This window comes from Sinocyclocheilus grahami, unplaced genomic scaffold (genome assembly GCF_001515645.1).
Source record: "Sinocyclocheilus grahami isolate Dianchi unplaced genomic scaffold, SAMN03320097.WGS_v1.1 scaffold1887.1, whole genome shotgun sequence".
Classification (NCBI taxonomy): Eukaryota; Metazoa; Chordata; class Actinopteri; order Cypriniformes; family Cyprinidae; genus Sinocyclocheilus; species Sinocyclocheilus grahami.
The window spans coordinates 68,705-92,539 of record NW_015507066.1 but is presented as its reverse complement, the minus strand read 5'-3'; the positions used below and the strand labels follow the sequence as shown (position 1 = coordinate 92,539).

At 41.9% G+C, this 23,835-nt stretch overlaps 3 protein-coding genes across 6 annotated transcripts in view; 1 reads left to right on the top strand and 2 right to left on the bottom strand.

The window, feature by feature from the left end:
- Positions 1-5,741, bottom strand: part of LOC107573180 (major facilitator superfamily domain-containing protein 1-like) — a 22,111-nt gene extending 16,370 nt beyond the window's left edge. Inside the window, exons 1-6 of the mRNA XM_016259627.1 lie at positions 5,676-5,741; positions 4,970-5,078; positions 4,006-4,108; positions 2,853-2,951; positions 2,650-2,761; positions 2,448-2,504 (exon numbers count right to left, since the gene is read on the bottom strand). Coding sequence (XP_016115113.1) covers positions 2,448-2,504; positions 2,650-2,761; positions 2,853-2,951; positions 4,006-4,108; positions 4,970-5,078; positions 5,676-5,701 — 506 coding nt within the window. The 5' untranslated portion in view covers positions 5,702-5,741. The remainder of the gene's footprint in view (positions 1-2,447; positions 2,505-2,649; positions 2,762-2,852; positions 2,952-4,005; positions 4,109-4,969; positions 5,079-5,675) is intronic.
- A 1,603-nt stretch (positions 5,742-7,344) lies between these two features.
- lxn (latexin) overlaps positions 7,345-23,835 on the top strand; it is a 27,145-nt gene continuing 10,654 nt past the window's right edge. Inside the window, exons 1-8 of one of the 3 annotated variants that reach the window (XM_016259632.1) lie at positions 7,345-7,533; positions 7,570-7,575; positions 14,095-14,247; positions 14,373-14,441; positions 17,666-17,846; positions 17,933-18,069; positions 20,659-20,721; positions 20,798-20,962. In XM_016259632.1, the coding sequence (XP_016115118.1) occupies positions 7,348-7,533; positions 7,570-7,575; positions 14,095-14,247; positions 14,373-14,441; positions 17,666-17,846; positions 17,933-18,069; positions 20,659-20,721; positions 20,798-20,908 (906 nt within the window). In that variant the 5' untranslated portion in view covers positions 7,345-7,347 and the 3' untranslated portion in view covers positions 20,909-20,962. Of the gene's footprint in view, positions 7,576-14,094; positions 14,248-14,372; positions 14,442-17,665; positions 17,847-17,932; positions 18,070-20,658; positions 20,722-20,797; positions 20,963-23,835 lie in introns of those variants that run through there. The other 2 variants (XM_016259631.1, XM_016259630.1) reach the window with 2 other exon arrangements.
- Positions 8,954-23,793, bottom strand: LOC107573182 (elongation factor G, mitochondrial-like). 2 transcript variants are annotated; one of them, XM_016259629.1, is made up of 8 exons: positions 23,563-23,792; positions 23,353-23,490; positions 23,190-23,272; positions 12,822-12,984; positions 11,826-11,970; positions 11,588-11,748; positions 9,789-9,842; positions 8,954-9,565 (listed from the first exon to the last, which is right to left on the bottom strand). In XM_016259629.1, exons 1-8 carry the CDS (start codon positions 23,650-23,652, stop codon positions 9,434-9,436), a joined length of 966 nt encoding a protein of 321 aa, XP_016115115.1. In that variant the 5' UTR covers positions 23,653-23,792; the 3' UTR covers positions 8,954-9,433. The 2 variants fall into 2 exon arrangements, with proteins under 2 accessions (XP_016115115.1, XP_016115114.1); XM_016259628.1 differs by having other exon boundaries at positions 23,353-23,793.

Here is a 23,835-nt window from a genome sequence, read left to right as displayed (position 1 = left end):
ATATTATAAAAAAAAAAATCCTTACTGACATTTACTGAAGTTTTGAACAGTAGTGTAATTGAGTGTTTACATGCACAATCTCATTGTGTGTGAGTGAGTGTCTGTGCGTGCGTGTGTGTGAGTGTCTGTGCGTGCGTGTGTGTGAGTGAGTGTGTCTGTGTGTTTGTGTGAGTGAGTGCGTGCGTGTGTGAGTGTCTGTGCGTGCGTGTGTGAGTGTCTGTGCGTGCGTGCGTGTGTGTGAGTGAGTGTCTGTGCGTGCGTGTGTGTGAGTGTCTGTGCGTGCGTGCGTGTGTGAGTGAGTGTCTGTGCGTGCGTGCGTGTGTGAGTGAGTGTCTGTGCGTGCGTGCGTGTGTGAGTGAGTGTCTGTGCGTGCGTGCGTGTGTGAGTGAGTGTCTGTGCGTGCGTGCGTGTGTGAGTGAGTGTCTGTGCGTGCGTGCGTGTGTGAGTGAGTGTCTGTGCGTGCGTGCGTGTGTGAGTGAGTGTCTGTGCGTGCGTGCGTGTGTGAGTGAGTGTCTGTGCGTGCGTGCGTGTGTGAGTGAGTGTCTGTGCGTGCGTGCGTGTGTGAGTGAGTGTCTGTGCGTGCGTGCGTGTGTGAGTGAGTGTCTGTGCGTGCGTGCGTGTGTGAGTGAGTGTCTGTGCGTGCGTGCGTGTGTGAGTGAGTGTCTGTGCGTGCGTGCGTGTGTGAGTGAGTGTCTGTGCGTGCGTGCGTGTGTGAGTGAGTGTCTGTGCGTGCGTGCGTGTGTGAGTGAGTGTCTGTGCGTGCGTGCGTGTGTGAGTGAGTGTCTGTGCGTGCGTGCGTGTGTGAGTGAGTGTCTGTGCGTGCGTGCGTGTGTGAGTGAGTGTCTGTGCGTGCGTGCGTGTGTGAGTGAGTGTCTGTGCGTGCGTGCGTGTGTGAGTGAGTGTCTGTGCGTGCGTGCGTGTGTGAGTGAGTGTCTGTGCGTGCGTGCGTGTGTGAGTGAGTGTCTGTGCGTGCGTGCGTGTGTGAGTGAGTGTCTGTGCGTGCGTGCGTGTGTGAGTGAGTGTCTGTGCGTGCGTGCGTGTGTGAGTGAGTGTCTGTGCGTGCGTGCGTGTGTGAGTGAGTGTCTGTGCGTGCGTGCGTGTGTGAGTGAGTGTCTGTGCGTGCGTGCGTGTGTGAGTGAGTGTCTGTGCGTGCGTGCGTGTGTGAGTGAGTGTCTGTGCGTGCGTGCGTGTGTGAGTGAGTGTCTGTGCGTGCGTGCGTGTGTGAGTGAGTGTCTGTGCGTGCGTGCGTGTGTGAGTGAGTGTCTGTGCGTGCGTGCGTGTGTGAGTGAGTGTCTGTGCGTGCGTGCGTGTGTGAGTGAGTGTCTGTGCGTGCGTGCGTGTGTGAGTGAGTGTCTGTGCGTGCGTGCGTGTGTGAGTGAGTGTCTGTGCGTGCGTGCGTGTGTGAGTGAGTGTCTGTGCGTGCGTGCGTGTGTGAGTGAGTGTCTGTGCGTGCGTGCGTGTGTGAGTGAGTGTCTGTGCGTGCGTGCGTGTGTGAGTGAGTGTCTGTGCGTGCGTGCGTGTGTGAGTGAGTGTCTGTGCGTGCGTGCGTGTGTGAGTGAGTGTCTGTGCGTGCGTGCGTGTGTGAGTGAGTGTCTGTGCGTGCGTGCGTGTGTGAGTGAGTGTCTGTGCGTGCGTGCGTGTGTGAGTGAGTGTCTGTGCGTGCGTGCGTGTGTGAGTGAGTGTCTGTGCGTGCGTGCGTGTGTGAGTGAGTGTCTGTGCGTGCGTGCGTGTGTGAGTGAGTGTCTGTGCGTGCGTGCGTGTGTGAGTGAGTGTCTGTGCGTGCGTGCGTGTGTGAGTGAGTGTCTGTGCGTGCGTGCGTGTGTGAGTGAGTGTCTGTGCGTGCGTGCGTGTGTGAGTGAGTGTCTGTGCGTGCGTGCGTGTGTGAGTGAGTGTCTGTGCGTGCGTGCGTGTGTGAGTGAGTGTCTGTGCGTGCGTGCGTGTGTGAGTGAGTGTCTGTGCGTGCGTGCGTGTGTGAGTGAGTGTCTGTGCGTGCGTGCGTGTGTGAGTGAGTGTCTGTGCGTGCGTGCGTGTGTGAGTGAGTGTCTGTGCGTGCGTGCGTGTGTGAGTGAGTGTCTGTGCGTGCGTGCGTGTGTGAGTGAGTGTCTGTGCGTGCGTGCGTGTGTGAGTGAGTGTCTGTGCGTGCGTGCGTGTGTGAGTGAGTGTCTGTGCGTGCGTGCGTGTGTGAGTGAGTGTCTGTGCGTGCGTGCGTGTGTGAGTGAGTGTCTGTGCGTGCGTGCGTGTGAGTGAGTGTCTGTGCGTGCGTGTGTGTGAGTGTCTGCGTGCGTGTGTGTGAGTGTCTGCGTGCGTGTGTGTGAGTGAGTGTGTCTGTGTGTTTGTGTGAGTGAGTGTGTGTTTGTGTGAGTGAGTGTGTTTGTATGAATGTGTGTGTGTGTGTGTGTGTGTCTGTGAGAGTATGTCTGTGTGAGTGTGTCTGTGTGTGTGAGTACCTGTTGATGGCTCTGGCCTGGACAGTAGTGAAGGCAAACTTCTCGATGAAGAAAACTCTGTGTGGAGAAATGATCCATCATCATCTCACACTCTCACTCCTTCATATTCACTCTCCATTATGTGAATGTTCAGATGATCCTCTCTTCTGTTATTTTTAATTCTGTACACTTGATTTTCGTTATGAACAGGACAGAAACTCACTGGCCCAGTCCAATGAATGGGAAGATGGCCACGTAATATGCCACACAGATGATGAAGATGAGCCAGAGAGAGAAGGGAAAGTCCTTGACGTCTGTCAGCTTGATGACGTCCCCTACATGACACACACACACTTCTCTAAATCAGTGTTTGACAGGACAGATGGCAGCCAGAACGTCACGAGCGTCTGCTCTGGATCATCTCACCGGTTTTGCTTTGCTCCTTGTGGAGGATCTTCTCTGCTCTTCTGTCCAGGAAGCCCAGAATCAGAGCACATGTGAGGGAGAACAGACACGTGGAGGCCGCTGAGAAACACCACACAGCGTTCATTCACACACAGCATTACTGACAGCTAACACAAGATATACAACTACAGACCCCAAACCCATCCGACTCTGGCTATTCTTTAAAACACAAACGGAGATCTTTATAATAATGAAACCGGAGATATTTCTGTTTCTCACTCAAAATCCAGCTAACCAAAAAACTGTGACACGTCAAAAAGTTCATATTCTAAAAGTGATCCACATGAATCGAGTGGTTTAATCCAAACATATTTGAGCTTCTGTTTACCATATTTGATGAGCTTTATGGTTTTTCCAATGGAAGGACAGACATCTCTCTACTTTCATCAAAACATCATTAAATATCATCATTTGTGTTTCAAAGATGAACCAAAGTCTAATGGGTTTGAATAAAGGTGATTAAACGATGACAGCATGTTCATTTTTGGCTGAACTATCCCTTTAACCTTTATTATAAACGACCGTATTATCCTGAAAATAAATCTATAAATTGCACCGAGTCAAAAACGCCAAGCCTAAGCAAATTAATTTAAAGCGAAACTGAAACTAGCAGCATGTGTGAAAGGCACTATACAAATAAATGCACGCTTGACATGAATTGCAACAGAAGCAGCTCTGGGTTTCAGATGATTAAAAACCCTGCAACTTACATTCAGGAAAATACGGTAATGTGTTTCAACACGCTTGTCAGACATTAAACCTGAAATATGAGCCACTGCACCAGAGAGGAAAAGAAACATTCAGTGATTTAGTTCACGAAAGGCTGGGGAAGTCAGATCAAGGCAAACGAAAGGAGAAGTGAAGCAGGAGAAGTCGAGCAGCTCATCGGAGACATCATCTGAGAGCAGGATAATATCTCACTCCACAGTACTAGAGACGAAGCGTTTCTCCACCGCATAAAGATAACCCATCAATTTACAGACTCACAGCCCTTTCTAGCTCGCACGTAACTAGAGAAATGCATGCTTAATGCATCAGGTGTTCATGATATTTCTAGTTGCTGGAGTAATCTGAGAATCCTCTGATATTTGCGAGGGTTCGTAAGGGCTCTCACCGATCATGAGTGTTATCCCGAGTGTGGTGTGTCCCGCCGAGCCCATCACAGCCTGAATGCGGCTGTAAACCCAACCGATGACGTTCATGTTGACCGTGCTGCCCTGAACACAGAGAGAGCCTCACATTCAGCTCACAGAGTCATGTTCAGAGAGCTCACAGCAAACTTCTTACTGAAGATGATCATCTCTACACACAGAGCTTTGTTTATTACTCGTGATGAACTGCACAACTTTCATCACAATGGAAAATTAAACACCAAAAGATAATCAAGAATGCCAAGTTGAAGTGTAGATTTTTTTATACTACTGCTCAAAAGTTTGAAGTCAGTTTGTTTTTGTTTTTTTTACTTTTATTCATCAAGGATGCATTAAATTGATCAAAAGTGCCAGTAAAGACATTTATAATGTCACAAACGATTTATCTCTCAAATAAATGCTGCTCTTTTGAACTTTCTGTTCATCTGTGAATCCTGAAAAATAAAATGCATCACAGTTTCCACACAAATATTGTGCAGCACGACTGTTTTCAACATTGATAATAATCAGAAATGTTTCTCAGCATATTATACTGATTTCTGAAGATCATGTGACGCTGAAGACTGGAGTAATGATGCTGAAAATACAGCTGCACATCACAGAAATACATTACACTTTAACAGAGATTCACAGAAAACAGCTGTTTTACATTATAATAATATTTCACAATTTTTACTGTATGTTTGATCAAATAAATTGTAATTTAAAACATCTCACCCCTCTAACCCCCGACTTTTGAACTGTACTATATTTTCTGAAAATAAAATGCAGTTTTATGGCCAGTAAGAAATATTCTCTTTTCTCCCAGCATTGTGCATCAGTGGTCATTGCTGGACTCAAGAATGACTCTCCACTTGGACTCATCTGGGTCGCAGTGATTCTACAGTGAATCTGAATGCATTCGCATCACAAATGAACATCTCTTACCACTCTGGCCATGCTGAGCTGCAGGCCGAACACCAGATTGAGCTCCTTTCCTTTGAACCAGTTCACCGCATACGTGTTCTGAGCCACAGCCAGCGACTCTCCGCCGATACTGAACAGATCACGCATGTTCACACACAGCCAGAGAAACATGAAATGCATTTTAATCAGCAGACACTGCTCACCCAAACACAAAACGACCCAAATTCATCAGCCAGAAGTGATTGGCCAGAGCTCCAGCAGCAAATATGATCTGCAAAACAGAACTGATGATCACACACACACACACCACTGAAAACACACTTCCATTACACACACGTCACACACACTCCAACAAAGCCTTCAGGTGTTACGAGGAGCGTCGTGTTCGGTTGATGTGAAGGTTACTAAAGTAAGCAGCAGTAATTCTGAAGCTTGTTTCTTAGAATTAGTTACAATTATGACTTTTTCCACAGAATTTTGAGTATATATATCTCAATTCTGACATTTTCTTAGAATTGCGAGTTTATGTCTTGCAATTCTGACTTTTTTCCTTGTAATTCATCGTTCTTCGCTCTTACAGGAACGTTCACATGGAGGGCAAAACTAGGCTTTCCTCCACTAACCGCCAGTTATTTTTATGAGGTTTGCATTAATAGTAATGTAGCAAGACAGTGATATCTAAGCCAGAGAAACATGAAATGCATTTTAATCAGCAGACACTGCTCACCCAAACACAAAACGACCCAAATTCATCAGCCAGAAGTGATTGGCCAGAGCTCCAGCAGCAAATATGATCTGCGAAACAGAACTGATGATCACACACACACACACCACTGAAAACACACTTCCATTACACACACGTCACACACACTCCAACAAAGCCTTCAGGTGTTACGAGGAGCGTCGTGTTCGGTTGATGTGAAGGTTACTAAAGTAAGCAGCAGTAATTCTGAAGCTTGTTTCTTAGAATTAGTTACAATTATGACTTTTTCCACAGAATTTTGAGTATATATCTCAATTCTGACATTTTCTTAGAATTGCGAGTTTATGTCTTGCAATTCTGACTTTTTTCCTTGTAATTCATCGTTCTTCGCTCTTACAGGAACGTTCACATGGAGGGCAAAACTAGGCTTTCCTCCACTAACCGCCAGTTATTTTTACGAGGTTTGCATTAATAGTAATGTAGCAAGACAGTGATATTTAAAGGCCAAATTCAGTGCACGCATTATTGATGATGCATGCTTTATACAGGCGAGCAGACGAACCCAGAATATAAATGCGATGCGCAAAGTTTAAAGGGTTAGTTCACCCAAAAATTTAAATTAGGCTGTGTTTTACTCACCCCCGAGGCATCCTAGGTGTATATGACTTTCTTCTTTCAGACGAATCCAGTCGGAGTTATATTAAACATTGTCTTTGGTCTTTCAAGCTGTTTAATGCCACTCAGCGGGTGTTGCATGCATCAGTCCAAAAGAAGTGAAATAAAAAATAGTCTTTGATCTTTCAAGCTGTTTAATGCCACTCAGCGGGTGTTGCATGCATCAGTCCAAAAGAAGTTAAATAAAAAGCACCCATCCATAAAAATAAAAAATGTCTCACACGGCTCCGGGGGGTGAACAAAGGCCTCCTGTAGTGAATCGATGCATTTTTGTAAGAAAAATCCATATTCAAAACTTAATAATCACTTTAATCTAGTTGTACACAGAAGCAGTTTCGGGAGCATGACGTATGAGTTCAGCGCTGCGCATGCACCGGAGTTTCGGGAGCATGACGTATGAGTTCAGCGCTGCGCATGCACCGGTGAGTCTCGTGAAAACCAACGTTTGTTAACAGGAGCAAAGGAAGCAAAGTTTCCTTACTTTAGCAAAGGAAAACCAGTCTCCTCTTGGCTTATATCAAACTCCTCCGACATTCTTCTTTACAAATCCTCGTTTTGGACTTCTAATTAGTGACTGTTTTGTTTTGATCTCTCCGCTGCGTTTCCGTGTGCGTCACTTCTGAGCCTCTGAGGATTGTGCCAGTGCAGTTTACAAGCAGTGATTTAAAAAGAACAACTTTATATATTTTACGTTGACAGCTGTTTGGGGATATATTACATGTTACAAATGTTGTCTTTTTTGGACCTGGAATCCACCTTTTAATTTGAATTCAAACTAATATTAAAATTCAACTCAAAACAGAATTATTCGTTTACACAATTAACAGAAATCGCAAGAACTGTGATCTGCGTGAACTAAGCAGGAGACTGCTGCTGTAGATGTAGAGATGATGGATTGTTGCAGTGGTATTCCCTCAAAATCCACTCTTCTTTGGGTTTATAAACTCGACACAATGCATTGTTACTAACAGAAGCCAGATGCGCAGTGACACAAGCAGGAGGGAACAGCAGCGCAGATGGCATGCTATGCGCGCATTGGTCTCGGCTCAGACGCGTCAGCTCGCGCTCGTGTTGCGCAACAGCGCTCCGCAGTACACACAGCAGCACGAGACTGAGCTCTTCTCCGGAGCGGATCATGAAGACCTTCTGCTCAGTCTGGCTGCTTCTCTCGGTGGTCGAGCTCAGTCCGGCTCAGGAGCCTCCGCTGGCGTGCAGAGGAGCCGCGGGTCCAGCGCCGCCGCAGCCTGAGGTAACGTGCTGTGCTGAAGTCAGACTCTGAGCGCCTGCTACACATTCTCTGAAGATAAACCCGTCTCCTTGAGCAGAACTCACAGCAGCGGGTGACTGGGTTCGCTGAGGTTTACTGTGTGCTGTTTGAGTGGTTGCTAAGTGGTTACCAATTATTTTGGGTGGTTGTTAGGGTGTTGCTAAGTGGCTACCACATTCTTTTGGGTCGCTGTTAGGGTGTGGGTGTTGCTAAGTGGCTATCACGTTCTTTTGGTGGTTGTTAGGGTGTTGCTAAGTGGCTACCACATTCTTTTGGTAGTTACTAGGGTGTTGCTAAGTGGCTACCACGTTCTTTTGGGTCGTTGTTAGGGTGTGTCTGTTGCTAATTGGCTACCACATTATTTTGGTAGTTGCTAGGGTGTTGCTAAGTGGCTACTACGGTTTTTTGGGTCGTTGTTAGGGTGTGGGTGTTGCTAAGTGGCTACCACATTCTTTTGGGTCGTTGTTAGGGTGTGGGTGTTGCTAATTGGCTAACACATTCTTTTGGTGGTTGCTAGGGTGTTGCTAAGTGGCTACTACGTTCTTTTGGTCATTGTTAGGGTGTGGGTGTTGCTAATTGGCTACCACATTCTTTTGGTAGTTGCTAGGGTGTTGCTAAGTGGCTACCACATTCTTTTGGGTCGTTGTTAGGGTGTGGGTGTTGCTAAGTGGCTACCCCATTCTTTTGGGTCGTGGTTAGGGTGTTGCTAAGTGGCTACCACATTCTTTTGGGTCGTTGTTAGGGTGTTGCTAAGTGGCTACCACATTCTTTTGGGTCGTTGTTAGGGTGTTGCTAAGTGGCTACCATGTTCTTTTGGATGGTTGTTAGGGTGTGGGTGTTGCTAAGTGGCTACCACATTATTGTGGTGGTTGCTAGGGTGTTGCTAAGTGGCTACCACATTATTTTGGTGGTTGCTAGGGTGTTGCTAAGTGGCTACCACGTTCTTTTGGGTGGTTAAGTGTTGCTAAGTGACAGCATTTGAGCACTAAGGTTCCTCAAACTCATTTCAGACAGACTTCTGACACAGAATAATGATGTACAGCAAAATAGAGAGCACTTTGGTGGTAACTAAACAAACACTGAATTACTACAATACGAATTTCTCACTAGTAATGACATCAAAAGTGAAAAAGGTTGGTGGATAAAAAAATAACGGTATCACTTTATTTTAGGGACCAATTCTCACAATTAACTAGTTGCTTATTAGCATGCATATCACTAGCACATTGGCTGTCTTCCACCAAACAATGTAGCTCCTCAGAAACAGTTGTGGTTGCAACACACAGAAGTAAACAAGGGTGTGTGTTACTTTGTAGAGTAATTTACAACAGCTTCGAACGCGGCTCAGCCAATCAGAATCAAGCACCGGAACTCTCCATCTTATAATGAACATTGCTTTATGTTATAACGGTGCTTTACAATTCCAAAATGAGCTATTATAATAATGTGAGAATCTGTCAGACCTGTTGAAAACCTCTGAGGAGAACTGACTCCAGAGCAGCTCATGTTCACAGTCAGCTGCTGACGATGATTACTTGCACACGCTGAAAGTTACCTCAGCATTAGGAACAAAAGTTAAGGTTATCCGTGTGCTTGCCAACCCCCTGCTGTCTGCAGTAGATACGCTTCAGGTTTCTCCTTCAATGCAGATTTCTTCAGCTGTTTTCTGCTCAGGTTAGGCGTGAAATATAGTACACGGGACAGGTTTAAACAGATCATGATTTTACTACATTTGCAAACATTCGCTGTACAAATACATTTACAGTGCATGACCAAAGCCGATCTCTGCAGAATTTAAAATCCGCGGTGTCCTCGACAGATCTGAACTGTGCGCGGTGCATCAGTTTTTCCACTTGCTCTTCTTGGCGGGCAGCTGTCCCGTGGCCTCCAAGTGTTTGTTGACGAGCTCTTCTTGTACAGAGGGCAGACAGGGCTGATATCTGCTGTAGTCCATGGTGTACTCGCCTTTACCCTGAACACACACACACACACACACCGGTCACAACCATCAGGACCTGGTTTAGTTCATCAGAAACTGATCGCTCATTTCACAAAGAACTACTGCAATTTAAAGAGAGATTATGAAGGCAGTTGATGTTTTGTTTTCTCTCAGAATAATATTCACAGATGAATCGTTCACAATAAGAGCAGGAACACATGAGAGAGAGCATTTTGATTTCACGTTCACATTTTACCTCCGTACAGGAGCGCAGCTCGGTCGAGTATCCGAACATGTCGTTCAACGGGATCTAGCCCAGAAAACACCAGGTCGACAGAGATTAGTTGTCCATTCCAACATGATCATAATCACAGAACTTGAACAACAGAACACAATAGCAGATCTCATCTCAATAAACTCAATAAACAAAAGATCTGATTTTAAGTCATTGTTAACTCATTTATACTGTATGCTGGATATGTACTATATATACACACCTCACACTCACTCACTCACTCTCACACACACACTCACACACACACTCACTCACTCTCACACACACTCACTCACTCACTCACTCACTCTCACACACACTCACTCACTCACTCACTCACTCTCACACACACTCACTCACTCACTCACTCACTCTCACACACACTCACTCACTCACTCACTCACTCTCACACACACTCACTCACTCACTCACTCACTCTCACACACACTCACTCACTCACTCACTCACTCTCACACACACTCACTCACTCACTCACTCACTCTCACACACACTCACTCACTCACTCACTCACTCTCACACACACTCACTCACTCACTCACTCACTCTCACACACACTCACTCACTCACTCACTCACTCTCACACACACTCACTCACTCACTCACTCACTCTCACACACACTCACTCACTCACTCACTCACACTCACTCTCTCTCTCACACACACTCTCTCTCTCTCACACACACACACACACTCACTCACTCACTCTCACACACTCACAAAATCACTTTTCACATTACTACTGTACAATGCATCTGGATGTTTTGGTGTTGAGGGTTTTATTTATTCATTAATTTATGCTATTTGCAATATTCTCTAACTGTAAACAAAACAATAATAATAATACTATTAGTATGAATATTTCATCATTTAAAATATTATACATAATGTTTTGCTTTACGGTCAGTGAAATGGAGATATTTTGGCACTGGAGATGAGTAGGAGGCTGCAGTTTCAGGACCCTATAGTTTTTGTATGTATGGATGTATTAACAGTTTATACTCTTTTATAGCACTTGCTTTAAAATTCTTAATTTGCATGATTATTTTTAAGTAATTATTGAGTTGTTTAATTGCATACATTTAATTATTGTCCTCACCAACCCCTAAACATACCCGTTGGTAACCCTCTTATAATATTAACCTAATTTATTTCAATGTATTCTATATGTATTATGGTTTTACATTCAGTTTTCTTGCAAAAAAAAAGACTTGTGTCTGTGTGAGACTTCAGTTCACGTCTGACAAAGCAAGTCAAAACAACTGCGCTACAAATGAGGGTTTATTAGTATGTTAATACATTTCAAATAATTTAAAAACAAATACTAGTTTATTGATTAACTGTTTTTGCACAGCTAAACAAGCTGATAAATGGAGATTGCCGACATCGCTTCGCACACTCGAGTTCACGCCAGCTCGTATGTGTGTTTAAAACAATAAGCTGGAAAGATAAAAAATGAATCGTTTCCATGGATCTAGTCTTTGCATCTGTTTGTTCGATGTTTGAATCAGGTCAATGTAGCTCCTCACAAACAGTTGTGGTTGCAACACACAAACATAAACAAAGGTGTATGTTACTTTGTAGAGTCATTTACAACAGCTTCGAACGCGGCTCAGCCAATCAGAATCAAGGATCGGAACTATCCGTTTTATAAATATATCATTTGTATCTTTGATTTTGGGCTGATGCAGACTTGAGAGGTGAGACGGAGCCGTTTGTGATCCGTGTCTGTCTGATCAGTCAGTGTGATTGAAGTGACTCACATCAGCGTAGAGAGTGAAATAGCCCTCTGCCCCGTCCTGTCCCGTGATGACCCCGTGACGACGGTTGACCCCTGCAATAACGCCCCCCTGGAACTCATTAGGGGCCACGATCTCCACAGACATCACCGGCTCCAGAATCACCATGCTGGACTTCTCAATGGCTGAAGACACGGGACACTCACGTGAAGCTCTGATCGGACGTCAGTGAGAATGAGAATGAATGATCTGCTCATCATACCCTGTTTTACAGCGCCCTCTCCAGCCCGGATGAAGGAGATCTCGTTAGAGTCCACCATGTGATGAGCGCCGTCCACCAGGACGAAACGCACTCCAGATATCTTGTGTCCCGTCAGAGGACCCTTCTCACACGCTTCCCTGAAACCCTGAGGACAGAACACCACACACACTTCACCAGTGATAGAAACACTCAACCTGAAGCCATAGATCAGCCAGAAATGATCAAGCCCGATCTTCTGCGCTCCACAGAAGAAACCAGTTTGGAATGAGGCTGAGAGACAGAAACATTTTGAAAGTCATAATTTCTGTATTTTAGTTTTGAAGGACTATACCCTCAGGCCATCCAAGATTAGAATGAGTGTGTTTCTTCATCAGATCTGGAGAAATGTAGCATCGCATCAGTGTCTCAGCAATGGATGCTCTGCAGTGAATGGGTGCCGTCAGAATATATAAATATTCTGATAAAAACATCACAATAATCCACAGCACTCCAGTCCATCAGTGAACATCTGGAGAAGACCAAAGCTGAAACACATCCAGCATTGAGATGTTTTTAGTCCATAATCCATAATAACTCTTCCTCCAGTGAGTCAGTGTTCTGGTGTGAATCAGGAGAGAAATCTGCACAGATCAAGCAGCGTTTAAACAGCTCTAAACAAATATGTGGCTGGATTTTGATGTGAGAGACAACAGCAGATGCACTTTTTCACTGGAGGAAGAGTTATTATGGATTATGGACTAAAAACGTCTTAATGCTGGATGTGTTTCAGCTTTGGTCTTCTCCAGATGTTCACTGATGGACTGGAGTGCTGTGGATTATTGTGATGTTTTTATCAGAATATTTATATATTCTGACGGCACCCATTCACTGCAGAGCATCCATTGCTGAGACACTGACGCAGTGCTACATTTCTCCAGATCTGAAGTCCTGAGATCTCCTGATTATGAGAGCTAGTGCGGATGTTGAATGGTTCTTCGTGAGATGCGGGCGGCTCACCTTCTCCACAGCGGGCACGAACTGTTTGGGGATGTTGGTGCCGACGGTCTCGTCGCTGAACTCCAGCTTTGTGTAAATCTCGGGGTCCAGCGGCTCCAGGACACCAATGACTTTACCGTACTGACCCGAGCCTCCAGACTGCTTCTTATGAGTGAAGTCAAACCTGCAGCATAACAATTAGTGCTGGACTATACACATCAAATATTCACTATCGATTCAATAGTCTTTGGTTGGTAAGATATATATACATACATACATATATATATATATATATATATATATATATATATATATATATATATATATATATATATATATATATACATACAGTGCACACAGACACACTGCATTTCCATCATCACTCAAAAATGTTCACAGAAATCACTGCATGGGATTTTACAGGATTTAAAGGGATAGTTCACCCAAAATATAATTTGAAGAATGTTGGTAACCAAACAGTTATTGTTAGCCACTGACTTCCATAGTTTGGAAAAAAAAGAAAATAAATACTATGGAAGTCAATGGGGTTCATCGACTGTTTGGAACCAACATTCTTCAAAATATCTTCTTTTGTGTTCAACAGAAGAAAGAAACTCACACAGGTTTGGAACAACATGAGGGAGAGAAAATGATGAGAGAACTGTGATTTTTGGGTGAACTATCGCTTTAATGCGTTTCAGTGAAGATATATTTAAAAATAACAGTTTAATAATTAATTAAAAATGTATTATGTATTGATAGATAGATAAACAGACAGACAGACCAATAGATAAAGATGAAAAAAGCCTTGGTTCGGTTTAAATAGATTGTGTAGATTGTACAGTATTTTACTTCTTGCATTAAACATTATGAATGTGGCAAATCAGTTTGGTTGCAATGACGGTTCCTCTGGTTGACCTTCAGTAACTACAGATATGAGTCATTTTTAGCTTTGTAATCCATTCCTAAATGCATCACAAACTGTGTAGTGTTTCAGCAGTCAGCGGTTTTAATCTAGCTGCAGTGTCTCTTTAAGAGGGGGCGGGGCTATTGCACAAAACAGGAAGTGAAAGCCTCTCATCTCAGAGACTGTGGCAGTAACTGTTGAAGATCCCTACATTTCTTCATCTTTTGTTTGTTCAGCTGAACATTTCTTCATCGCCTCCTTCATTCTGACAGTGATCACATGTTCTTTACACGGTTTGTTACGCAACAGTCGGTGATAAAGGGTCAGAGTCCAGCGCCGCGCCCCACACACTCTCTCAGGTGTTTGTTTCTGCTCTGACTCTCTCAGACGGCGGAGGACATGGCCAGCACTGGAGATCTGGAGCCCACACACTACCCGGCGCGGCGGGCGGCTCAGGTGGCCCTGCACTACCTGAACACACGCCACGGCTCGCCCTTCAGGGTGTTCGGACTGCAGCAGGTGCACAAGGCCAGTGCGGAGGTGAGGCACTCATTCAGCTCATTCAGTCTCATGACTCTGAGACACCTCATCTGAGGCAAGACCGGACCTGTGAAGTGTGTACTTGGATCACAGTGTTTGCTAACAGCTAACCCTTGTGTTGACAGGATGTGGAAGCAGGAGGCAGGAAGTACAAGCTGGATTTCTCAGTGACGGACTGGGCCAGTGGCAGTGCGGTACGCTTCACTTCTGCTCTCATCCATTACTAACCTGCTCTGAAACCACTGACCACTGACTCACTCCTGCCTAACCAGCTGACCAGTTACCACTGCAGGGCTCTGGTTTATTGAGCACCCAGTACTGATACTAAATACATGCTTAAACAGCATTCATGGCAAGCCATTTTAGCATTTAATCCTTAAAACTAACTAGTATCTATATCAGTACTCATTTTTCAGCTACTAGTATCTATTCTATTATGTACTAGTACTTGTTCATTAGCTACTAGTGCTTATTATTAAGGTACTTGTGCTTATTATTTAGGTACTAGTACTTTTTTAAAAGCTACTACTACTTATTCATTAGATACTGGTATTTATTATTAATACTAGTAGTTATTAATTGGATACTAGTACCTATTAAAAAGATACTAGTACTTATTTCAGTAGTGACTAGTAACTATTCTGCTGTTACTGGTAACACATTTCCAATTTTGGTCATGCTTTAGTTTGGGGACCAGTTCTTACTATTAACGAACTATTAACTACGATATTTGCCTCTGTAAACTCCTTATGTGCTGCTTATTAATAGTTAGTAAGGTAGTTGTTAAGTTTAGATATGGTGTTTAGGATTAAGAGATCATGCAGAATAAGACATTAATATGTGCTTTATAAGTACTGATAAACAGCCAATATGCTAGTAATATGCATGCTAACAAGCAACTAGTTAATAGTGAGAATTGAACCTTAAACTAAAGTGTTACCATACATGTTTCCATTGACTTCTGTTTCAGATATCAAATATTCAGTCCTGACTAGTATGTATAACAATAGTGACTAGCATATATATATTAGGGATGCACGATATTATCAGAACGTTATCAGGATTGGCCGATAATGGCTTAAAATGCAAATATCGGCATTGGCCCGATATGAAAAAGTATGTCGATATGCCTTGCCGATAAGATGAATAACTCACATGTGCTCAGGGTGTGACAGCGATCAGATCACGTCAGCAATTATTTATTAATTAATGTGTAATATGTTTTTTTTTTCAAACCGATTATGAAAACTTAAATACAAGGAGCTCTAAAAGATTTTCAGAATGTGTACAACTCTTTTGCTTTAGACCATCTACAAACGTTAATTATTCAAATAAAATGTTAAGCATTGATTTATAGTTGCTTTATAGTTAGTTTCAAAGCTTTCAATGTATTGTCATTATAAAATAACTTCATTGTTTATTTAATTCTCAAAAGTAAGTTTTTGTTAAAAACTAACCAAAAAGAAAAATAATTTGTTATAATCTCTGTACAGGAGAGACTTGGTGTTGTTTCCAAACAAGAGGAAATCTATCGGCATCGGCTATTGGCCAAAATTAGTAAAAAAATATCAGCATATCTGCAAAAATCCAATATCGTGCCTCCCTAATAATATAAATGACTAGTCATAACATAAGACAAGTAAAATAGCAGTTCTGACTATTATAATATGATTTGTTACTAGTAACAATTACAAAAGATACTAGTGTATAATAATTAAGCACCAGTGTCTTAATGAATAACGACTATTATATATTAAATAGGCACTAATATCAATTGAAAAGTAATAGCATTTAATAAATACATACTAGTATCTAATGATACTTGCTAGTAATATTTAAAGATACCAGTCACTATTGGAATACATACAGTACTAGTCAGAAGTGAATAGTTGACATCTGAATGGCAGATCCCCATTGAAGTCAATGACAAAAACTGGAAATGTTTACTGAAATAAGTACTAGTATCTTTAAAAAGTTACTAGTAGCTAAAGAATAAGTAGTAGTAGCTAATTAATAAGTACTAGTACTTAATGGAATAGAAACTAGTAGCTAAAAAAGTACTAGTAGCATTAAAATAAATACTAATATGTTTTAAGGATTAAATGTTGAAATGGCTTGCCATACTATCAATAAATCGGTTTAAACGTTTGCTCTGTACATGAACTGATATTATTCTCCTCACTCTTCAAAGGAAACCTAAACATATGAGCTAATTACTATCAGCAGACCATCAATAAAAGCTCAGATGAGTCTTTCAGCAATACTACAGGCGCGTTAAATATTACGGTAGTAATTTATGCAAGTCTGTTTTGTAACATACGTGTTGCATTAATCCAAAATATTCCGTCATTAACTAAGTGCTTCTCATCATTTCAACAATGTACTTTTCCCAGCTTTAGAAACATTCCTGAAAATACAGATATTCTTGTGATACAGTGTTACATTAATTTCCTGACGGAAAAAAATAGAGCATGATAGAAAATGTCAAACTCATTCAGTCAAACTAACGGATAAGGATTATTTGTAGTGCAACTTTATGATTTGAAATGGCTTGTTTCAGTCCTTTTGAGCAACTTGAAGAGCCTCAAATATTTTAATCGCAGTAGGTGAATTCAGAAGGTGAATATTCTCCAAATATTCCAAAATATATATTTGATATGTAGCATTTAGAGAAGAAAACAATAATGAACCTACTTTGCTCAGAAATATGAATGCCAGAAAGAGTGTGCGTCTTACTCACTAGGCGCTATTATTTAATTCTATTACATTAAATGACTTGACTATATTATTACATTCCTTAATGTCAATGCATTAAATGTTTATTGTCCGATTATGCATATTTACATCCCTAAATATGAGCTTTAATTTGACCTTATGCACCTTCAGATGTGCATCTTTTCGAGCTGATAGAGAACCGCTGTAGGGTCATTTAGCTCTCTTGGTACACTAAAGTTTAGGGTCGGTAAGATTATTTTAATATTTTTGAAAGCAGTCTCTTCTGCTCACCAGTATTTATATTTTTTGATAAGTCAGTAATATTGTGATATATTATTACAATGTAAAACAGCTGCTTTCTATGTGAATCTCTGTTAAACTGTAATGTATTTCTGTGATGCGCAGCTGTATTTTCAGCATCATTACTGCAGTCTTCAGTGTCACATGATCTTCAGAAATCAGTATAATATGCTGATCTGCTGCTCGAGAAACATTTCTGATTATTATCAATGTTGAAAACAGTCGTGCTGCACAATATTTTTGTGGAAACTGTGATGCATTTTATTTTTCAGGATTCACTGATGAATAGAAAGTTCAGAAGAACAGCATTTATTTCAAAATGGAAATCTACTGTAACATTATAAATCTTCCGGCGCCGAGCTTTCGGTCAGTAATATGTCGAGTGGTGGTTGTTGTGTGTCAGGGCCCAGCGCTGCGGTGCTCAGCGGACGTGTTGTTCCCTCGGACGGAGCGGCACAGTGCTCCTGACGTGAAGCTGCGCTGTGAGGCTCTGCAGCAGATCAACCGCACCGTGCAGGAGGAGGAGGCTTTCTACCAGAAACACATCCCGCCTGACAGCGCCGTCTCTGCGCGCGACATACCAGGTGTGACCAACACCTAAACTAACCTACATCTGACACGACAGTCCCACAATGCACTGCAACAGCCTCTCTCTCTGCCCTGCTTGCAGACAGCTACGGTAACATGAGCGAGGAGATGCAGCCGTTCTGGCGTTTGGCTCGTGTGGCCGCGTCCTTCATCATGCTCAGAGAGTCCAGTGAGAACACAGAGTTCAACATGGTTCAGATGGCCAGCGTCACCCAGCAGGTCAGTGCAAACACCCCCCCTTTAACTTTAGGTAAAGTTTCAGTTATTTTGTTGCATATTTCTGTCATTTTTATTAGTTTTTTAAATGCCTATATAAATCACTGTCAATCAAAACGGCGGAAAACGTGTCGGACTGCAACTCATTTCGGAGGAAAATATCGGTAACACTTTATAAATAAGGTTCTGATTGTTAACATTAGTTAACTAGCGCCGTCTCTGCGCGCGACATACCAGGTGTGACCAACACCTAAACTAACCTACATCTGACACGACAGTCCCACAATGCACTGCAACAGCCTCTCTCTCTGCCCTGCTTGCAGACAGCTACGGTAACATGAGCGAGGAGATGCAGCCGTTCTGGCGTTTGGCTCGTGTGGCCGCGTCCTTCATCATGCTCAGAGAGTCCAGTGAGAACACAGAGTTCAACATGGTTCAGATGGCCAGCGTCACCCAGCAGGTCAGTGCAAAACCGCCATAACGTCTTTGTTTTTTAAAAGTTGAACTTGCATTAATTTTACATGTCTTTCTAAACATGCCGCTCTCTTGTGCGAGACGCGAGTGCAACGCTGATAGATGTCCCTCTAGAAAATGTGATAAATATGCGTTCTGTGTGAACGGCTTGGTTTCAGTTTTGACGTAAACAACATCTCCACACTGATGCTCTCGTTTTCTGCAGTATATGAATGAACAACGTAGCAGCCCATCCCGTAGCAGACACACACATCGTCATCGCATCTCGTGCGCCGTTGATACGGCTGCCTGACGGCTGACGCAGACCTTCAATTCGAATGCAACATTTTTTTTAATTCGACGAATATTCTAAATTCAAAAAAAAATTTGACAGCTCTAATTGTGTCTACACACACATTTGTTAACTTAGGTTTTTTAGGGGCTGGTGAGGAAGCAGCATTATTATTTTAGTATTTTTGAGATGCTATATTTAGAATTAGTAACTTTAGGTAAAGTTTCAGTTATTTTGTTGCATATTTCTGTCATTTTTATTAGTTTTTTAAATGCCTATATAAATCACTGTCAATCAAAACGGCGGAAAACGTGTCGGACTGCAACTCATTTCGGAGGAAAATATCGGTAACACTTTATAAATAAGGTTCTGATTGTTAACATTAGTTAACTACATTTGTTTACATAAACTAACAATGAAAAATACATTAAAATGAAAAGTTTAATAATAAGTATTAATGTTATTTAATGGTCTTGAGCTAACATGGATTAACAATGAACAGTTGTATTTTTATTAACAAAGATTAATAAATACTGTAACAAATGTATTTCTCATTAATGTTAGTTAATGCATTAAATAAAGTTAACAAATTGTAAAGGGGTAACAAAATCTCTCGTGTAGAATTTAGGGCTGTCGAAGTTAATGCGAAAATAATATTTTAACGCAATCTAATTTTTAAATAAATAGCGTTAACTGGTTTGACGCTATGAATCACCTGTAGTTCGAGTCGGGGTTGCCAGATCATACATTATTTGTAGCCACCTCCCATCCAATAATCGCAAAGAGCTTTTTCCATTTTTACAAAGAAAAAAACAAAGCTTCAGCTCACAAATCCTGTCCATTTTATCGCAAAATTCAAATAAATGCCGTTTTGATGCTCTTAAATGTAGCGTGTCAGATCACTATAGCAGCTTCAGTTCAAGCAAGAGTCTTTAATACAAGTTATAGCACAAAATAAACATGTCAGAACAGCAGAAGGTGTTGAAAGACACAGAACAACTTAACGTCTTGTGTAATTGAGGAATCTGTGTTTCAACCGAAAGAATGACGTCAAATAAAACCATTTTACTTAACGTCACTTTAGTTAGCTATAAAACACTAGAGGGAGCTTATTTACTGTTAATTATACATATGTTTGAATAAATCAATTTTTTTATGAAAACTTCATGTCAAATTAAGTTGCATACTAACATTTTTATTTGAGTGTGATAACTACGTCTAAAAATAAACAGCGGTTGAATATAATAGTTTGGGCTTTGTTGTTAATTATAACGTCTAATGTTATAGTAATGCACCAAATGAGAGGGATCCCTGTGTAGTTCACAGCATTAGTTGGGAGAGATTTTGTTTCCTTAAGAAAACCAGACTATCAATATCGGCAGATATCATTCTGAATAATCCGCTTTCGGTGGAGAAATTTAGTTTGGGTGCATCGCTAATTTTTTTTTGGTTTAAGTTAAATTAAACGAAAATGAGAAATGTTGCTTTGGCAACCATCAAAACTAAATATATTCACACACACGTTTTTTCAAGTAACTTAACTTTTAGTTTTCTGTCACGAAGTGCTCATCATCACGTTCCTCCTTCACTAGTGTCTAAAAGCATCCCATGATGCACCTGATGAAGGTGTTTGATGCATGTTCAGCATGAACAGAAGCTCAGAGAGAAGAGTGTTTTCATCACTACATCATGCGTCATTTCATCGCTTTACTGTTATTCTAACATGTGGAAAGCAGTACTCATACGAGCAGGCGAAGCATGATTATGTGATTGTAAGTGATCTACATTACTGTCGTGTGGTTATGAATCATAAACGAGAGGCTGAAGAGCACTCTGGTGTGTTTCAGGAGTCGAGCGAGGAGCAGCTGATGTTGGAGTTTGTGGTTCTTCTTCATGACCTCCCCTCGCAGGTAACACAGAACACTACTCATTGTCTGTGGACACTGATGTGTGTGTGTGTTGACGGTGTGTGTGTGTGTTCTGTAGGAGATCGTTCAGTGGAAGCTGCTGGCGTCCTGGTCTCCAGACAGAGGCGTCAGGGTCCTGCAGACCGAGTGGCAGCCCAGATGCCCTCACGCCACCAAACCACCCAACTAACCCTGTGCTGAATGTGTGCCGGCCATCCAGACCAATAAAGACCGACCGATACAGCGGCTGCAGCGTGTGTGTTCATCACAGACAAACCCACGCTTCTCACAGATTCTGCCTCTATTAAAATCACTGCTCACCCAATCAAATCGATGGTCATTTTAGTATCATTGAGATATAGTTTTTGTTAATATTTTGAATTTAGTTAAATATAAACTAAATTATATTTCTATTTAGTTTTAGTATTTTTTTTATGTCTTCTCAGTTTTAGGTATTTTAGTACATCAGAATAAACTAAATGAAAATGAGAAATGTTGACTTGGCAACTAGCTGTAATAATAATTTTTTTTTAAATAATTTTATTTCAGTAAAAGTCCCCCTGAAATTAAAATGGAAGTTTTTTGGCTGTTAGTATGAATATGTTATTCTCAAGGTTATCTATAAGTTAGTGTGCTCCAAAACAATGACACAATTAGCATTTAGAATAAATGGATATTAGATATAAGAATTCAAAACTTACACGGTGTGTACTTGTGCCCTGTTCTAAGTTGTTTAGTAGTATAAATAGTAGCGGTGCAACTGTACACAGGTGTTTCGCTTCGGTGCGCGTGTGTACCGAACAAATACAGCGTTGTTTTAACCACTGCACGAGCGGAACTTCATTGCAAACTACAGTTATTTTGTTACTTTTGATAAGAAACAAAGTCTCATCTTTCAAATGATGTGGTTTCTCAGGAAATTCAAGCAATAAATGAGGTGTTGGCGCGACAGATCGCTGTATAAACGCCTCGGTTCAAACGGCAGCACGATCATCTCGTCCTCTAGTAGTTTTAACGCGAAGTAAACATGAATGAACATCTCATGCCTCATGTAATCGCTCAATCAGTGTTTCAACCGCGGCGAGACGTCAGTGAAGCAGCGTATTGCATTTAATTTCCCTCAGGCAGTCATCAGTGTCCACAGCTCGTTAAGTGCGCTATAAATGAAGTCTAGAGAAGAGCATTTCGTGAAATATTAGACTATTATATTTTACTTTACCTGTTAGTGATGCCTTATTATTGAATGCGTTTAAATAAATCTGTTATGAAACGAGTTATGAGAGGCACCGTGTAAATGAATATATTTCAACAACAAACAGAATTTTTAATAATTAATTTAGAAGTTCATTTAAAAACTGCATTATGTGCAATTTACATGCATGCATGCACTGTTTTAAAGTTGAGTGTTGCTTGTTATATTTAAAAATAAATAGTAATTAAATTAAATTTGGGCTCTGTTGTTAACTGTAATCTTATAGTAGCCTAATGTAAAAGGGCTCCCTATAGTTTAGAGCGTAGATTTTTATCCCTAAGAAAATATTAATTATAACTGAATTTAATTAAAGAAAGAGCGATTTTTCAGTAAACCACTGTTTAATAAAAAAAACAACAATTATGTTTAGTTTTCCCCCGGCTGTACCGTGACATCAAAACCGAGGTACGTATCGAACCGTCATGTTTGTGTGCCGTTACACCGCTAATAAATAGTGATTAGTGTGTTCACACTGAAAATTACAAAAAGAAAAAGCACACTAAAAACCCGGATGATGCACTTGATTAACCGAAATAACGCTTCATGCACTCAACTGTGGCAGCTTTAATTACGCGAGGAGGAGGGGCTGTCAGATTCTGATTATGAATGACAAAATCACTGTAAAATTCATATGCTATACGGTTGAGTACATAGTGCACAAGTACACAGTGTTTAAGGGCATAGTGTCTAGTGCGTCATTTGGGACGCAGCTTCAGTCTACTGCCAATACAGATCAAGGATTTTGATGACATCGCACTGCCCTTCAGATCTTCTGTCCAATCAGAAGCTGTCTAGAATCCGAAGCGTCCCGCCCCCGACACTATGAAGCTGTGGCTGAAATCGCTCACTTGTTAGTGTTTTCTGTATGCTGAACGACACGTAGTGCACTATATAGAGGATAGGGAACGATTCAAACCGTGCGCTTTCCACTGGGGTGTATGAAGTCTGGTTTGCCGAGCTCAACCGACGGCTCTGGCCAAGCTGAGATACAAACGAAACGCAACTGGCTATTTTTTTAAAAAAAAGGGGCGGAGCTGCTCCATTTGTCCCGCCCTGTCTTCAGCACATATGATAATGCTGCACTTTCAAGGCACTTCAGTGGACCTTTAGTGCTTACTTCAAACAATGCAAATGTTTCTGGTTTTAGTTTAGGATGAGATCTTTATCCGACCAGCAGCTATGAAAGTGTTTTCCCCGTGTGTGTAAATGCAGGACTTACGGCACAGCGCTGGTCACCGTCTCTCTGAAGGCCACTTTGGGTTTGCCCATCACACACGGACAGTTATATTCCCTCTCCATCCTCTGTAACGCACAGATTATCTCCAGATTATCATGCGATGCGTGTGTGGTTACACAGACACACAGATGCATGCGCTCAGTACCTGCGAGTAGATCTCCAGATGCAGCTCTCCCATGCCCGAGATGATGGTCTCTTTACTCTCCGTGTCAAAGTGGACTCTAAACGTGGGATCTTCTCTGGTGAAGCGGTTGATTCCCTTGGAGAACTTGTCTGTGTCGTTCTGGAGGACAGAAGACGCTGCATTAGTCTGTGTCTGAAGGGCCACTGTGAGAGAACGAGCGTGTGAGTCTACCTTGTTGGAGGCTCTTATGGCCATAGAGATCACAGGATCAGGAATGTGAATGGATTCCTGCGAATACACATCATTAGGATTACTGTACATTTCCACTGTAAAACAGCATTACAACACCAGAACAACTACCACGATGTTCACTGCACATTTGGTCAAAATTTGAGTTCTAACACTCAGAAAAACCATTAAACAAAAATCATTACTTGGGAAAAAAAAAAAATCAACTTTATTTCAGCCAGTTGCTAGGGTTCATTTTAGTTTCCCTTGAGGAAC

Coding starts and splice junctions, on each gene's coding strand:
- LOC107573182 (XM_016259628.1), bottom strand. CDS start 23,652: ATGTACAGTAATCCTAATGATGTGTATTCGCAGGAATCCATTCACATT. Junction 12,985..23,189: donor ACGGTGACCAGCGCTGTGCC/GTAAGTCCTGCA, acceptor GTTATGCTGCAG/GTTTGACTTCACTCATAAGA. Junction 11,971..12,821: donor TCGTGCCCGCTGTGGAGAAG/GTGAGCCGCCCG, acceptor TTCTGTCCTCAG/GGTTTCAGGGAAGCGTGTGA.